The sequence below is a fragment of the Pelodiscus sinensis genome, chromosome 2 (genome assembly GCF_052426305.1).
Source record: "Pelodiscus sinensis isolate ZL-2025 chromosome 2, ASM5242630v1, whole genome shotgun sequence".
Classification (NCBI taxonomy): Eukaryota; Metazoa; Chordata; order Testudines; family Trionychidae; genus Pelodiscus; species Pelodiscus sinensis.
Genome location: NC_143053.1, coordinates 3,994,289 through 4,012,090, shown reverse-complemented (window position 1 = coordinate 4,012,090; position 17,802 = coordinate 3,994,289). Strand labels below are relative to the sequence as shown.

At 46.1% G+C, this 17,802-nt stretch overlaps 1 protein-coding gene across 9 annotated transcripts in view; it reads right to left on the bottom strand.

Moving 5' to 3' along the window:
• Positions 1-3,109: 3,109 nt before the first annotated feature.
• Positions 3,110-17,802, bottom strand: part of EEF1D (eukaryotic translation elongation factor 1 delta) — a 30,872-nt gene continuing 16,179 nt past the window's right edge. For 4 of the 9 annotated variants that reach the window (XM_089776131.1, XM_075919976.2, XM_089776132.1 and 1 more), the window contains 7 exons: positions 17,664-17,735; positions 11,361-11,432; positions 8,507-8,606; positions 7,754-7,857; positions 6,587-6,856; positions 4,778-4,972; positions 3,110-3,207 (listed from right to left, as the gene is read on the bottom strand). In XM_089776131.1, coding sequence (XP_089632257.1) covers positions 3,169-3,207; positions 4,778-4,972; positions 6,587-6,856; positions 7,754-7,857; positions 8,507-8,606; positions 11,361-11,432; positions 17,664-17,735 — 852 coding nt within the window. In that variant the 3' untranslated portion in view covers positions 3,110-3,168. The remainder of the gene's footprint in view (positions 3,208-4,777; positions 4,973-6,586; positions 6,857-7,753; positions 7,858-8,506; positions 8,607-11,360; positions 11,433-17,663; positions 17,736-17,802) is intronic. The other 5 variants (XM_075919978.2, XM_075919977.2, XM_075919975.2 and 2 more) reach the window with 3 other exon arrangements.

Genomic DNA, 17,802 nt, shown 5'->3' with positions numbered 1-17,802 from the left:
ATGGAACTTTGGGTTCATCTTGCCACCAACTCCAGGAGCATCGGATCGCAACCGACAGTCTGGCTCCCCCTCTGTGATCGCTCTGGCTGGCCACTAGATTGATTCAGATTCTGGACTGGTAATTATAACAGCGACTGGTAGGAATGTGTGCATGGTGTGTGTGACTGGAAATCATATGCTAACACTTGTATTCTCAATAAATGCAGCGTACTGCCTTTTCCCCTATAAAAGATCGCGTGTGCTTTGTTTAAGCATAACACTAGGGAAGCATGGTACAGTGCACTGCATTCTGTCTGGCTGAAATTCATGTGCCAACAGTAGGTGGCAACACAAGCGCAGAAATGCTCCGTGCAGACGAGTGGCAGTTGTGGGGATGTTCTATTTTCCCCTTTGCTCCTGTGGGGAGCTTACTCTATGCTTTTTGGTATCCATGGCTCCAGAGGGGCCTGTTAGCAGTGCGGGGAGTACTTGGTCGGTATCAATACTTGGTCGGTATCAGAGCCTTTTCTTACACAACTTCACATTCAGTGACAATCACCGGTCTCTTTGCTGCTTTGCCTTAGAACAGGGACCTTTGCTGGACAGGGCCATCCCGCCGTAGGGGATTTCTGGCCAGGAAGGGTTCGTACTTCCAGTTCAAACATCGGGCAAAGCGATGCCTCCAGGAGAAACTTCAGCTGTAAATCTCCTGCCTTGCTTGTATGAGCTGAGGTTGTAGCAGTGAAGGCACTTTCGTTGCACGTCCCCAACAGACGCCAGACACACGGAGTAGCTGTCAGAAGGGAATGCACAGCTGGCAGGGAATGCAGCCTTTAAAGCAGGGGTCTCAAACTCACAACTCATAGGCCACTGCACATTTGCAATCCAGTCCGGGAGACCCAGTGACCTATGTGTGTGCACCTGTTCCCCATGTCTCGCCTTCTCCCCCCCCCCTCCCACTTGCAACCCATTCCCCAAGGCATGCAGCCTCAGATTACTGGGAAGCAGCATGCACTTGGCATATGAACATGCTCAGCTTCTCCACAGCTGGGGACAGGACAAGTAGAAATGGGTTTAAATGGCAGCAAGAGACATTTAGGTTGGACATTAAGAAAAAGATTTGTCAGGGTAGTTAAGCACTGGAACAAGTTACTAGAGAGGTTGTGGAATCTCCACCATTCACTGGTTCTTAAAAACCTCCAATCAAATACCTTTCAGGGAAGGTGTAGATCAGAGGCTCAATTTTTCCTGACTGTCCCCTTTCAGGAGTTTGATTGGTCTTGCATACCCCTAAGTTTTCACCTCACTTGAAAATTACTTGATTACAAAAATCAGAAAAAAAAAATAAAAAAACTGTCATAGCAACTATGACTGGAAATGGCTTACTCTCTCATTTGTACCATACCATTACAGTATCTATAGTCCTATTGATTTTTTTTTTTTTTACTTACAATTCAGTGTATGTAGAACAATATGAACAAATCAGTGTATGATCATTTTAGTTTGTACTGACTTGCTTGTGCTTTTTATGTAGCCTGTTGTAAAACTAGGCACAGGGAAAGACCTTTTTATACCCCTGGTTGAGAACCACAGGTTTCAATAGTACTTAGTCCTGCTTCATTGCAGGGGAGTGGACTATACAAATTATCCTATCGAGATCCCTTCCAAGCCCACATTCCTAGGAAATTCTTTGCTTCTGCTACGTCTGTATCCTAGCCTAGTATGAACTCTGGGGTAAATTGACCGCATAAGAATGATGTGGCAGTCCCAAGAGAATTACTTCTCAATGACTGAAAGCAATGTCAGTGTGAATACTGACAGATAAGAGAGTTAACCCCCAGACACCTGAGTATTATCTGCTCCTCCAGTCGCACAGCTCAATGAGTCTCACACAGAGTGTACAACCAGAGGGGCCCACTAGGTCAGAGACACACAATATTTTATTTCCCCATCTGCAAAGATGAGCCACGGATATCCACGCCCACAGATATAAAGTGGATCCCTGTGGGTTTGCAGGGCTCTGCTGACCTGCACATCTCAGGCAACCAATACCACCCAGCAGCTGCATCCTCATCCTCACCCTAACGACTGGAAGTAGGCTGAAGCACTGAAGGTCACAACCAACTAGACTTACGTGCCATAGGCAACAGCTAGGAGGGACAGAGGTGCCCTGTACCCACGGTCCTTGCAAATGGCAGGGAAATGAGTATGCGAGACATCCACAGATACCCCTGGTAAGTGACCTGTAGCCCCACACTGCAGAGGAAAGCGAAAAATCTCAAGGTCACTGCCAGTCTGTCCGGGGGGGAAATTCTTTCCCAACCCCACCTGGAGCGATTAGCTAGACCCTGAGCATGGGAGCAAGAACAAGTCAGTCATGTGCCTAGGCCCTCCCTGCCCTATGTCCCATCCCCCGCTGCGGCCAGCCCCGATTCTTCAGAGAAAAGAGATGAGGACGTGCCCTTCCTGACCCCTGCCGGTGGGAGGCACATTCAAAGGACAGTTTCAGGTTAGAGGGGATTCCATTTGTTTTTTTTAATAAAAACCGCCATTAAAGCAGCTAATGTGAATCAAGACAGCTACTTAAAGTTACCTGAAGTAAACCTAGTTAAAAAGTTAGGTAACTTTAATCAGGTGAACTTAACAAACCAGCAACACTTCTGAACGACGAGCTAGTTTTAGCAGCTCTAAATAACTGAAACCTTAAAACCCCCTCACTATTTTATGACCAATGCTCAGCACAATGAAATTAAACCAGCACAATGAAATTAAACCATTATAAATCTGGATTCTTCAGGAAGGTACAAAGTACGAGCCTTACATCGTCACCTAATGTTTGCACACTGGGTTGAAGAGTAAGGAGACAACGGGATCCCAACCCCAGCTTGGGTGAAGTGGAAGCAGGAAACAGAGCCAAGTGGGAGCTATTTGTGGTGGATCACTCTGGGTTACTTCGTAGGACCCCTTGCGATTCCAGCATGGCACCGATGTTGGGGTTGGGAACAGCCAGCTTTCCCTATTTTGAAGTCTGGTAAGCAAGATGCACAAGAGACACTTGGGATGTTGGCTACTACCTTGCGCTCCCCTGTGCGGCTGGGGCACATTTCAAGGAAAGACATCCCACACCAGCTGCACTCAAAATCTTGACCTTTTATTAATCACAGTTCCAGAAAGGATAAACAGGAGCTCTCAGATCTTGTTGAAAGCTGCTATGTCGACACTCTGCACCTGGAATAGAAGAAGAAATGCAGCTGAAGCTATTGAAACATAGTCCAGAGATTTCAGATGTACAGAAAGCACTGACTGGGCTGGTCTCTTGTCAGAAGTTTGCCCTACCACCCTCCCCACCAAGTTTCTCAAGGACAATTCTTTAGTAAGTAGTTTATTATAAATCAACAATTAGTCAGTCTCGCAAGTGGTCATATTTTAAGTGCAATTAATATTGATATAAGCCCCATCATCCGGATTTTGGCCCTAGGATGCTAGGTATTGTACAAATGGGTAAGAGATGATCTACACCCCAAACAGCTTCCCAATTAAAAGAGGTTTCAAACTCACCCTATAGAAAGGGGATAAGTTCCATTTTTAATTATGGTCTCTGGGGCAGGATAGTTTTAGGATTACATATGCCCCGGAATCTATTTATTTAATATTTATTTAAAATATTTTTACCCCGCGTCTATTTAAAATATTCAAGGCGGCTTACAACATTTTTAAACACACAATATATATCTAAAGTAACATACAGGACCACAAACGGGGGAGAATCCACACTAGCCTCCCAGTGACGTCAAAGGGTAGTTCGCACAGATCAAAAACAGAGGTAGGAGATGGCCTTTATTAGTAAAATTAACCGTGTTCTTATTGCACCTTGAGCACCACTCAAGTAGGATTGCCACGATTTATGCCTTTTGTTTCTCTCCTTGTTCCCCATCCACATGGGTCTCTTCTCTTCCCCACAGAGCCACCAACAATTCCACCAGTGCTATAGGCTTCACTCCAACCCACATCTCCAAGGCCCACTAAAACAATTAGCAAGGAAACAGTGAACTGCGGTCCCTGAAGTGTTAACACACCAAGCAGTAGGGCCTAGCAACCCAGTGAGGCGAACAAGGGAGGTTCACAGCCGACATACGGCTTCAGACTGTTTGCAGGCTCTCTGCTTCTGATACGCTTCGCTTCGTGTTTTCCAGTGTCTTTGCAAACATGGGAACTAAACACTCAATACTCCCCCTCGGGATGTAAAATCCTGTTTAACTGGCTGACTGGTTACAGCTATTGTTTAACTGGTTAACTGGGGGCAAGCGAGGGGGGCTGCTCCGGCCCAGCTGGACTGGCCCCCTGCCCACTGCTGGGTTGGAACGCTCCCTCCCCCGCTGCAGGCAGGGGCTGCTCTAGCCCCACTGGTTAACCGTAACTGGTGAGCCTCTCTCATTAAGGGTGAGGCTAACCAGTTAAATCTTCCCACCCCTAGTAAAATGTCATTTAAAAATGTAACTATGTAACTACTAAAAAGCCTACATGTGCTGTGGGCGCTGCAATGTCAAGATTTGCTATCCCCCCCCCCCCAACCACTGGTTAACCCCAGTTAATCCCTACTGGTTAACCCGAACCAGTAAGCTTCACCTGTTAAGGGTGAGACTTATCAGCTAAACCTTTTACATCCCTGCTTCCCACCCAATGAAAGTTTCGATGATGCAGAATCTGAATATACTGAGGGATGCAAACACATGAAGTGGGGTCTAGGGATGCGGGTTTAAGAGACCAGGCGTCTGAAAGGTACAAGTGGAAAACTTACGTAATCTTCAAACTTGGTGATCTCCTCCTCCAGTATGTCTGTTCCAACCTTGTCGTCCTCCACTACGCACTGGATCTGGAGCTTCTTAATGCCATAACCCACTGGAAGCAGCTTGGAGGCTCCCCACACCAGGCCGTCCATCTGAATGGACCGGACACACTCCTCCATCTTCGCCATATCCGTTTCATCGTCCCACTAACAAAGCACAAAAAGGGACCTCAGAAGGTTCACTGGCACCGCATTGGGCTGCAGGACAGAGGACTCTGCAAGCCTCAACAATGCCAGCTGAACTGTCTCCATGGGGCACACACGCCATGTCCACACAAACCCCTAGGTGCTGACTCAATACACCGCAGCAAAGGGCTGCGATCGGGAAGGCAGCGAGGAGATGGGAGACAGAACTCTTCAATGCTCAGCAGAGAGCAAGACCAACACACTCACTACTTCTACTTGTACCATGCCAATTTGCCAGGCAATGCTCTACTCTGTAGTCAGCGCTTTCCACTCATTTCCCCATCAGTCTCTGTTAAGGATCCCTTCTTGGATGAAAGGAGCCTTTCCCAGAGCCATCCCGCCCTATCATCTCAAGTGTGACTCTGCATGAAGTGAGACCAAGTCACCGCAGACGCTCTGGATCCCGCACACCTACAGGGACATGTTTTGGCACATTCCATCTCAGGTGTCAGTTTCAGGAACTCATTATGACCCCCAATAGTTGGTAAAAATACCAAGGAGTGCTTCTCTAGTTAGCCCAAAATGTTGGGCTGTTCTATTGTGATATTAGGAGAGACTGTGCTTTCCTGATTCCATACTATGGAAACAGTTTCCATAGTTCAGCTATTTACACTCTAACAGGTGCAAGTTCTTTTTTTGAGGGCTTGTCCTCACAGAAACATGTGGGGCAAGCCAGGGTGTGATTGTACAAATACTCGAGCTTGCCACCAGGAAGTTTGAAACAAGATTACGTTGCAGCGCACTATGGAACTTTTAGTACGCAGCAGCAAGGCCTACCTGCCCAGATAGAGCACAGTAGGCTGGGGAGCTGTAGATTTACACCCCAACGTCTCACACTATTGAACTTTGGAAACAAGCCCTAATACTGGGGAAGGGAGGAGATAATTTTTTGCTGGGGGCCACTTCAGAAATTTTGAAAGAGGTTCCAGGCCACACAAACCCCTAGGTGCTGACTCAATACACCGCAGAAGGGGTGGGGCCAGTATACTTCCCTGCTTCCCCACCTACAGACCATAATTGGTCTGGGGGTGAGGGGAGGAGACTTTGCATGCTCCCCCTTCTGCCCCCAAGCCAATCAGGGCTCAGAGGCGGGGGAACACGCAAAGTCTCATCCCGCTCTATCAGGAGCATGTGACACTCCTAAACGCCGCACACTCCTTGCAGGGCAGGAGCAAGGGCAAGGGCGGAGGAAACTGTGTGCTCTCCTCACCCCCAAACCCTAATTGGCCTGGGGGCAGAGGAGTGGTAGGGCCTCCGAGGGCCGGATCAATCTACTTGATGGGCTGGATCCGGCCCACGGAGGCCCTTTTGCCCACCCTTGCCCTACCAGAAGGAAGGTATTCCAAACCAGGATTGGTCCAAGTGCCACCATCTGCAACTGCCCTCTTTACTATGGAACAGGACAACTCCGATCCCTCCATGCAGTGCTCAATGTTGACCCAAACAATCGTATGCGGATTGTCTCTAATTTGCAGTCAGCCAGGGAGCTGTAACCCACATTCTGCCATGTCAGCTTAGGAACCCCACTTCAAAGCCACAGCATCGGTGGTGTAAGGAATAGCGTAAGCTGCTTACAGGCTTGACATCCAGCAGGATGGAAGACTTGGCAATGAGGCCAGGTTTTTTGGACTTCTTCTCTGCATACTGGCGGAGTCGCTCTTCCCGAACTTTGGCAGCCTCCTGGTCTTCCTCGTCGTCATCACTGCCAAAGAGGTCGATGTCATCATCCTCATCCTCATCGTCAGCCTCCGACGGCCCTGCTTTCCTCGCAGGTGGAGCAGGCGGGAGTTGTACTTTCTTTGGGGGAGAAGCAGGTGATTCCATCTTCTTCATTGGGGTGACGTGCTTTACGGAAGCAATGGGCCAAAAAGGGAGAAAATTAATCTAAGTGTAAAACAAAGCAGCAAACTCCACGCCCCCCCACTGCAATTAGTCCTGACATGATAAAGCAAGACGGTCACTGTCCAAAGGCACGGTCATGCCGCCAGACACTTGGTCCTTCTCTTCAAGCACTCGATAGACGTTTAGATCTGCTGGAACTGGGCTAAGAGCCAGACACGTGCCTGCAAGCTGCCCTCTTGTGCACACACAGCAGCATATGCACTTGAAAATAACCCCCAGAACAAATCACTCCAGTGCACAAACAATTCATTACATGAGGAAGGGAGGGAGAGAGAATGATCCACATTATGTAAGTTAATCTCACTGCCCTACTAGAAGATGCTTAAGGGACATCTACGCAAGAAATCCTTTGATTAAAGGTCCTTAATGCATCCTCCACGGTGGGGAAAGATGCAACACGTGCAGAATACTCTGCTCCCAGAGAAATTACTTTTTCCTACTGGAGGCAAAGAAGCTCACGAGAATTAGTAGAAGCAATAGGTTCTCAAGTCTGGCCACCTGCACAGGGGTCTCCTTGCTATATATCTAATATGTACCAAGAAGTTGTGTTTTCTTTGTGTGCTCCCATTTATACACAAGCGTAAACAACTGGGCTTGGGGTCGCAGAATTTAGAGGACTGCTGCAGATTTACCCCACCAAGAATGTGGCCCCACCATCCTCAGAGGGCGTAAAGCAGGAGAGTCCATGCTCTGCATCTACCCTGGGCTTGGGACGAGCAAGAAAGAGAAGCTCTAGAAGGCTCTGCTGAGGAGGCCTTAATCTCTCCACGCGGCACCCTTCTCCTTGGTGGGTGGCATGAAGTGCTCTCAACGGACCTGGCACCTTGAGAGCTCAATTACCTGTGTGGGTGGCGTTGCCGTGGGATGGTGAGAGCCGGAGGATTTTTCTAGCATGCTCAGGCGTGTTTCCAGCTTGGAGATGGCCAACTGAAGATCTGCAACGACTAGCAAAAGGAGAAAGAACTTTCTCATCTTATTGGCTCCCCCAAGAATCCTGGGGTCAGGTCAGGATGAGTTTGCTCTCACTGCAGGCAAGCAAACAAACTCAATTCCTCCCAGAGGTGGGGGCCGGATGCAGCCCCTGAGGCTTACGGCTCCCCCCAGCATTGGGGAGTCTGCGCTGGAGCTCCAGCCTCACCGCAGAGCTTGGAGCACACAAAATCTACTAGCCAGGGCTCCCTAGACTCTGGCCTGCAAGGGGAACGTGGGGAGTGTCTTTCTCCTCCTTAGTCGGGGGTCACATCAGTGAGGGTTTGGCTTTTTTGCTTCTCACTTGTGTGTGGCCCCCACCTGCTGGGCAGATGGTGCTTGGTCCTGCTGTGAGGACACGGGACTGAACTTGCTCTCTCGAGGTCCCTTCCAGTTCTAGGATTCTATGGTTTTTCTGCGGGTCAGCGGCTCCTGAACCAAAAAAGATTCCTCACCCCAAACTACTAACTTGAGAAAAGTCCTTATCCCAATGCTAACGAAACCACCACCAAAATACACACAATTCACAAGGCTTCACCACATTGCACGGAGCATTCAGTAAGATGTGCCTGCCACTGGCTGCCTGAGTCCCATGTGTTTGCTTGCACGAGATTTCTCACTTACCACTGTGGAGGTTTTGGTTCTCCACCTCCAGGTTAGCGATTCTGGTGACCAGTTCGCTTTGGTCACCAGCAGGCCCAGCAGAAGAGGTCGTTTGCGCACTCTGCAATAAGAGAAACCAAGATGAAAAACGAGCTTGTTGGCACAGCTCCAGACTAAGACAGACACAACACTGGGAAAACGAGGAAGAGATTTTACAGGCTAGCTAGGAGAAAGCACCGCTGACCACAAGCACTTTAAAGACAACTTTAAGCACAAAAATTAGACTGTGCCCCTGAACAAATTTCTGACAGAGCTGGCAGGCGCTGACCACCACCATTTCTCTTCAGCGCCAAACTGTAGGCTACCTTAATATTTGCATCTCTAGAACCTCTCCAAGCTTCTTTAGTGCACATCAAAACCTTTGCAAATGTGACTTACACTAACACTCCTGCGAGGGAGGTAAAGAGCCTCAAGGTATAGATGAGGAAACTGAGGTACGGATGACTGAAGTGACTTTTGCAGAGGTCATTCAGTAAATCAGTGACAAAGGTAGGAATAGACCAGAAAAATCAGCAAAAGCCCCTCCAAAACCCCAAAGCCATAAGAAAATAAGAACGGCCGTACTGGGTCAGACCAAAGGTCCATCTAGCCCAGTATCCAGTCTGCCAACAGCGGCCAGCACCAGGTGCCCCAGAGAGGGTGGACTGAAGACAGTGATCAAGCGATTTGTCTCCTGCCATCCCTCTCCAGCCTCTGACAAACAGAGGCCAAGACACCATTTTATCCCCTGGCTAATAGCCTTTTATGGACCTAACCTCCATGAAATTATCTAGCTTCTCTTTAAACTCTATTATAGTCCTAGCCTTCACAGCCTCCTCTGGCAATGAGTTTCACAGGTTGACTACACGCTGTGTGAAGAAGCCCACCCAACAGAGCAAGCAAAAATGGGATTTGTGGGGGAAGTCAACGTGGCTTTCGTGAAGGGAAAATCATGCCTCAATCTACTAGAATTCTTTGAAGGGTTAACAAATATGTGGTCAAGGATGATCCAGTGGATACATGTAGTTGGACATTTATAAAGTCTCAGACAAGGTGATTCACCAAAGACTATTAAGCAAATCGTGGGGTAAAGAGACGATCTATTCATGACTCACTACTCGGTTAAAAGACACGAAACAAAGGGTAGGAGTAAGAGGTCAGTTTGCAGCATGTCAAGACCAGTGTTGCCCACCAAGGATGTATACTGAGATTAGAGATGTACATAACCATTTAAATAGTTAACCAATTAAATAACTAAAATTATGAAGTTTAACTGGTTAACTGTAGGTCAGGGTCCCGCCAGCCCTCCCCCTCCAGCAGAGTGGGACGGGCCAGGGCCCTGCTAGACACCCCCACGTGACTAGGGTCCCACCAGTCTGATGCTGGTGTGGCCCTGCCTGCAACCCCCACACAGCTGGCTGCTCCAACCTGTAAGCATTTACGTGTTTAACCTCTTACGCCCCTGACTGGGACCAGTGCTGTTCAACATCCATCATGTTTTGGGAAAAGGGACCAACAGTTTGTCCATGACACAACATTACTTGAGACAGTTAAGTCCAAAGCAGACTGAAAAGAGCTACTAAGGGATCTCACAACATTGAGTGGCCAGGAAACCAAGTGGCGGATGAAATTCAGTGCTGAGAAATGCAAGGTAATGCACCTCGGGAAACCCTAACCCAGCTGCACATGCAAACATGATGAGGTCTAAATTAGCTGTCAAGAAAGATCTTTGAGTCAGTGTGGATAGTTCCCTGAAAACACCCCCTCCGTGTGCAATAGCAGTTTAAAAAGCTAACAAATGCTGGGAACCATTAAAAAGGGATAGCTAAGAGAGACAATATCATATTGCTTCTACAGAAATCCATGGTATGCCCACACCTTGAGTGCTGTGTACAGGTGTGGTTGCTTCATTTAAAATATATATATATATTATATATATAGGAAAAGGTTCAGAAAAAGGCAACAAAAATTATTAGGGGTCTGGAACAGCTGCCATGTAAGGCAAAAGTAACAAGACTGGAACTTTTCAGCTTGGAAAAGAGATGACTAAGGGAGGACAGGACAGAGATCTATAAAATCATGACTGGTGCAGAGAAAGTAAAAGTTATTTACTCCTACCCATGACACAAATAATAGGGGTCACCAAATGAAATGAATAGGCAGAAGGTTTAAAGCCAACGAAAGGCAGTATTTCTTCACACAATGCACAGTCAGCCTGTGGAAGTCCTCGCCTGAGGATGTTGCGAAGGTCAAGACTAGAATAGGGTTTAAAAAAAGAAAGGAAAAGAAAAATAGATCCATTCATGGAGGTTAGGTCCATCAAAGGCTGTTAGCCAGGATGGGTAGGGCTGGTGTCTCCAGCCTCTGTTTACCAAAAGCTGGGAATGGGTGATAGTGGATGGATCACTTGATTCTCTGGTCTGTTCGTTCCTTCTGGGGCACCCAGTACAGGCCGCTACTGGAAGACAGGACACTGGGCTAGATGGACCTTTGGTCTGACCCAGTGTGGCTGTTCTTAACCCCTAGCGATGGGCATGGGCCCTGAAATAACGGTGCAGCTCTGCAACCCAGGGTCTCTAGCTTGAAGAGGGAAGGTTTCCTATTGAGTTCTTAAGGCCTATCCAAGTAGAAACCCTGATCGTCTGCCTACGAACGGATTCCTGAAGGTCCAGCAGAGCACTGAGTGGAAAATGCTCTGCAAGGTCTCAGACCACCTCAGGCCCACACACCTTAGCCGGAAGTTTTTGTTCCAACAGGGGCTGTTTCTTCCTCCAGGTCATTCCCAAAAGACAGACACCCGCTGGGTTAGTTGTTCCCCATCCCCAACAGGACTTACAGTTGGGCGACCTGACTTTTTCTTGGGTTGGGCTGGTGGGGCTTCTTGGGGGCTATTCAGATCGGTCTTGCGCTGGAAAGGGTGAAAGGTTTGGGTGGGTTTCAGGACCAATAACATGAGAGGGGGATGAAAGCACTTCACTCATGCCAGGGCAGGGCATTCAAGTGCAGGTTCACGTCAGCATGCAAGAAAACCAGATTCACTACAGAAGCCAGCCAGATCTTGACAGCTTCACATCCGAAAACACTGCCCTGCCAAACAGAAAGACCCAAGTGGATGAAGGGTGGGGGAACAGCATTATATTAAAGCTTCCTACTCAGTCTTGGCTTGAACTGCTGAGATAAAATGCAGTTTACATGCCAGGTATTAATGCTGCCAAATTCTGGTTAAACATCCTATTACTTTCCAGAGGGAGACGGTCGCTTGGTGACAGAACCAAGAATCAAGAGATCTGGATTCTATCAGCAGCCCTGACTTGACTTGCAGAGTGATCTTGGGCTGATGTCTCCATCCGCAAAATAGGGAAAGACAGTGCACTATGTAAGTGCTAAATATTACATTATGTAGCACTTGATTATTATTTTTTTTACAGTGCTTTGAAAATAGCAACTAATTAACCCTGAGCACTCTAAAGTGCCCCCATTTTACAGAGGGGAAACCAAGGCACAGAAAGTAGACCACCACAGCAAGCACATGCAAATTTGCTCACTAAGAACAGCAGCGAAACCACAGCAGCATGAGCTAGTGCCCTGAATACAAACCTTGGATCCCAAGTGGGACTGTACCTGGGAGAGCTAGCTGAGATACTTATACGTACTGCCATCATGCCTCCTGAATGCCACACAGATAAATTAACTGACTTTCCTGAAGTCAGACCGAACTAGTGGCAGTCAATATTAACTCCAGAGTTCTTATTTCCTAGCAAGCTCTGGTAAACCACAGTCGCCCCTCTCCCACAAACAAAGCAGCAACGTCTACACTAAGCAAATAGCTCACGTGACAAAAGCCAGCAGTGGCTTCCCCCCACCCTTGCAAACTGGCACTGAAAACGATTTCACTGCTAGCCAACATCGGGACAACCAGAGCGAGTACCAGGCTATTTCCTAGTACAGACCCCTCTTATAAGGCTAGCCGTACCCCTGCTCAGTGAGGTAGGAGGTCTGCAAGATTAAAACTCATAGAAGCCATCAGCAGTTTGAACTCTTTCTGCTCTCTTTACATTGTCAGGTCCAAAACCAAAATACAGCTAGTGTAATAAAATGAACAAATAAGGGCAACCGTTTCTTCCCTACGTTATTTAAAGCCATTTCCTTCCCTGCCATCCATATCACACACACAAGGAAAGAAAAATTAGGCAAGGATGATTATTTAACATGCAAACTATCCTAGCTGCAGAACAATCATACAACTGTTCAGTAAGACCTTGTAAGAATAAACTTGATGGCTCTGTTAATAAAGATACTGTAACCTATTTCTAAAAGAACATGGAAGACCTTTCACAATTGGAAAAAAAAAATCAAGCCCAATGACTGAAACTTACCCAATTTTAACAAAATGAATGTGGTGCATCTTGAAAACAGACCCAGTCTTCAGATATTGTAAAGGATGAAGCAACTCATGTCCTAGCCTAAAAACCTGTTGCAAACATTTTGTACTTTCCTGATTGTGCTCCCTAGATTTCTAGCACAGCTACATTTGACCGTCACACAATGGGCAACTTTATGGCACTGGAGTAAGTTTCCTCAAAGCTTGTTTTGCCTCATGAACAAGAAAATTAAAACCTGCACAGAGGCAACATTAAAGTTGCAGATTTAAACATTTAAGCCACAAAAAGAACTGTGGGCTAACAAAAGTTACACCTGCAGTCTGAGCCTCTAGCTAGGTGGTTAAACAGTGCTGTGCAACCGAGCAAATTTTTACTTCCTGCTCTACACTTGCAAAGTTTTTAAAACGTCAAAAGTGGAAACGTGCCCCTCGACGTACGTGTCTGCCGAAATGGGCCCTGGAGTGCAGGAGGAAGGCTTGGGAAAGCCCCTCTGCCAGCCTATGGTTCTGTCAAGGGGTCAGCCCTCAGGGTTATAACAATCAGGAAGAGAAAGACTGATGGACAGGCCCTGAAGTCAGGGACATCCCAGGTTCAGTGCCTCCCCCCACCCCCGCTTACTTTTGATTAAAAGATGTCAAAAGCTAGGACATTCAAAAACTAAGCATGAGTCCCCGTCCCCCCCTTGCCGATCACTGACTTGGTCGCACTGAGCACGTTATCTGTAACACTGACAAGTTTGCAAATCTTCTGGATTGGAACCCTGACTTTCAGGTCCTGATTTCAAAGGTGTTAAATGCTAGGCTTTAATAGTGCATTGAATTAAGAGCACTCCGAGCAGCACAGCTGTCTGCCTGGTAAAACTCCATAAGGCAGAAATCTCAGCCTGCCTAGAGAAGCCTCAAGTAGGCATATAAAAAAAATCCATGGCAGTTTTTCTTAGTTATGAATGAGGCACATAGAAGTTAGCCCTGTAGCTTTATCATAGGCAACAACCATCTGGCCCTTTCCAGATTATAGATATTTATAGTAGAATATACTGTTGTAAATAAGAGTTTAAAATGGTAAACTTAGCACTACACTGAATAAGACATCTCTGTTACAAAATGCAGGAGCAGTGCAGCATACTATCTAGCCTCAAACAGCTGCGGAATAGAAATGCAGGGGATACAATGCGTGTCTATGTCTGTGTCCACAGACAATTCTACCTTCCTCTCCAAAGCAGTTCTGTGGGTCTCAGAACAAAACGACCCACGCAGTTTTACTCTGAGAAGTACATACATAATATAGGAATCTACCCTGTCTTCAGTGTAACACAAAACTGCCTAATTATGAATAGTTATAGCTACACTAACTTGAGTACAATCAGAGTGAAAAGTTGTGATCAAGGGAAATGAGATGGGGAGACTCAGACTGCAGTTAGAATAATATCTGATGGCAAAAGGCGTGTAGTGAGATACCCAATAATTCATTAAAATTGATGATAGGGGAATGAGTTATAGAACAGGATTGGCAAGTGTCTAAAATTCGGTCTCTCAAGATACTTCAAAGCAGATAAAGGAACACCAACTAGGGGAGAAGAAAACATTAAAATCCAGAATTGTAGATATTTTTATGAGTCTAGCCCAACCCAGAGTGAAGAAATTTCAAATTGCACTAATGTAGGGAGTTGACCCAAATTACACGGCTGTTAATCACCACAATGATTTTGGTGGGTGTGGAGGAAGGATATCTAATTATGCCTAGACCACTCAACACTATTTCTAAATACATCCTCATCCCACCTCAAAAAACCCCATTTTACAGACAGGGAATGTACACAGAGAGTTTAAGTGTCTTACCGAAGTCTGTAGGGGAGTAGGGAATAAAACCCAGAATTTAAGTCCTGGTTCAGTGGCTTAGCCACAAACAATTGTGGTTACAGCCCGAACAGAGATTCTGGGTTCAATTTCTTTCTGTCAAACTTCTGGTGTGTCCTTGGATAAGTCACTTCACCTCTGTGCTTCAGTTTCCTATCTGTAAAACTGAGAAACCACCACCACCTTAGTCTTGACTAGAATAAAGTTGTTCAGGGCTGAGATTGCATCACACAGTGGTTAGCCCACAGTGGCCTGGATCTCACTCAGGCTTCTAAACACCACTGTAATACAAATAATAAAGGCCATTCCATTGTTTTGGGGAAATAGGGTTGCAAATAGCAGTATATGAAGACACTAGCTATCTCTGTATTCACGTGTGCTCTGGGACCACTCTCACATTTTCAAGGCAAGTGTACTAAAGTTCCACTAGTCTCTGGACTTCCAATATATTTTATGGTCACATCACAAAAAAAGATCAGGAAGTCTTTGATTACACACTTAGTATTGATGATTCAATGCGTTCCAGCTGCAACACTGTTCTATGTGTACATATTAAAAGGTACATCAGAAAATATTAGCATCAAGCAGATGGGCTGAAATGAGTGATTATAAAAGCAGACATGTCCATGCAAAGCAGAATGAAAGGTATGTGCAAATAAATGTTTCTGGCATCTTTAAAAAATATTTTTGGAGATGTAAGCCACTACCTCAGATTCCTTCCACTGTACCATATTTACTCACATTTCTAGACTGTGACTGTCAAACTGCAGTATTATTGTTTGCAAGAGATCCATAAAATGCAACGAGGAAAGAGCTAGAAGAGAGTTCTTCCATCTACCCATCTCTACTGAGAGCCAGAGAACAATTAGCTCTATGTTTAGGCTATCAGGCTGAAAAATTGACACACACACCCCCAACAAAATCCTGGCTACTATGCACAAAACCCAACAGGCCTTCAAAGTCATTCTACAAATTTAGTAGTTTTGTGAGGTATGAGAACAAAATCCACGTTGACCAATCTGCTATTCTATAGGACTGATTTTGATGCTTATGCTGTTACTGTCCATAATTCACAATGATGCTTTTGAGATAGAAAGCTAGGCAATGTGACATTTCAGACTTCTGTCTGCTCATACTGCCTAGCTGTGTACCAGCAGAGGTGCTGCTGAGTTATTTATGATGTTGCACAACAGATACACATGGTGCTTTACAAGAAAAATTAAAATTGCGGCATCTACCCCTACAAGCTAACGAAGCTAAGATATGGCAAGATCAATAAGAGCTAATGAACGAGGAGGGCTCTTTCTCCATGCCCTTCTTACCACCAGGTGGAGTTATGGGGGAGAAAGAAGAAAGAACTTGCACTCAAGTTGGGGCTGATCTCCACTAGGAAGGTGCATCAAAGTCTATTCCACTTTCTGTTCTTATCTGAAAAGCTTTCAAATCTTGTCTGATAGCTGGCTGAACTCTCCAGGATGTTGAGACCCTATTCGGGTCTTTCATCTTAGGGTACATCTACACAGTAACATTATTTCAAAATAACTAGGGGTATTTCAAAATACTGTCAAGCTGGAGGAATTGTTAGTCCGACTCCTGTAACCCTCACTGTACGAGGAGTAAGGGAAGTCGGAGGAAGAGCGCCCTATTTCGAAATAGGTGCTGTGCAGATGCTCCCAATTTCTAAATAACTGCTGCGTCAATTGCGTAGTTTAAGCCCTGCTGTGTAGAGGCACCCTCAGATTTAAAGATTTATACCGAAAATCCCAAGCAGGTTAAGATCCCAATTCTGAGCAGCTTTACTCCCAAAAATGATTTGTTACTTCAGCACAGAACCATACAGCTGAACTTGGACCTGCTGTTTATGTAGTGTTAATGACAGCACCCAGGGAAAAGCAATTCCATCCATTCCTCTTGGTCCACTCAAGGTATGTGGGTCTTTGCTCATCTTGTAATAGGCATATTTTGCATTCCAAGGTTCCTTCCTCAGGAGGACTGATAGGCCAGGACACCTAATAGTTCTATGTTTGCATTTGTTTAGCATCTTCCATCTGAGGATCTCAGTGTTTTCACAAATACTGATTTGGCCTCAACCACTTTCCTGTGAGTAGCCGATACTCTTACCTTCATTTTACAGATGAGAAAACAGGAGGCGTACCTTGGATTAGAATTTGGTCACTATGCTTACTCCCACCTCACACCAAGGAGTTAGCACAACATCTCTGAATGCGTGAGCTCAATTCCATTCTGAACAATCACCACGATTAGAACAGACAGCTTTGTGACAAACTGATTATGCATCAGCAGCAAAAAAAAGCTCCAGCAGGGGATGATATTATCAAAGTATTGTCGTAGCGTTCAGAGTAACCAAACTGAGTATCGTGGAAACCGAGATGGAAGATGCCATTTCTTTGCACATACCCTAACTGAAAGCCAACAGGAAAGAGAAGGTGGTAGTTCAGTGTACCCCAGTATACAGACATGCCCCAGCTGACAGATACATGCTGCCCCTCTGCTGCTCAGCAGGAGTATTTTAACTGTGATTTGGTTACATGCTCATTAAGGATCACTAGAACCAACCCAAGCATTGCACACTGCACAAGGAGAAAAAGGAAGAAATGCATACTCTTGAAGACACCACTGGGAATTTTAGACTCACTGCTATTAGGCTTTCATTTTGAAGCCATTGTGCTATGGTAAGCAGTTACACAGCGTGCATTTCTGGTCATATAGGGTGTTCAGGGTGAGGGGGTACACAGCACTCCACACCTTGTCAGTCTCCTCTAACTGAAAATAAGAAGCTGCACAATCTATGGAATCAGTCATAGTGGAGGAGATCTGCGAGATATGCCATAGCTAAAAATGGACTGCAGGTAGCCAGCTGGTGAGATCATGGGTACTCACTCCGGCCAGTGATTTCTGGATATTCTCCCTGGCTCTGGCAATGTCGCGTAGGATCGTGCTGGCTCCGTTCTCCTGCAAACAGCGCAGAAAGAACCAAGATGTTTTGTAAAATGAAACATGAGAAATTACTGTGGGCTGC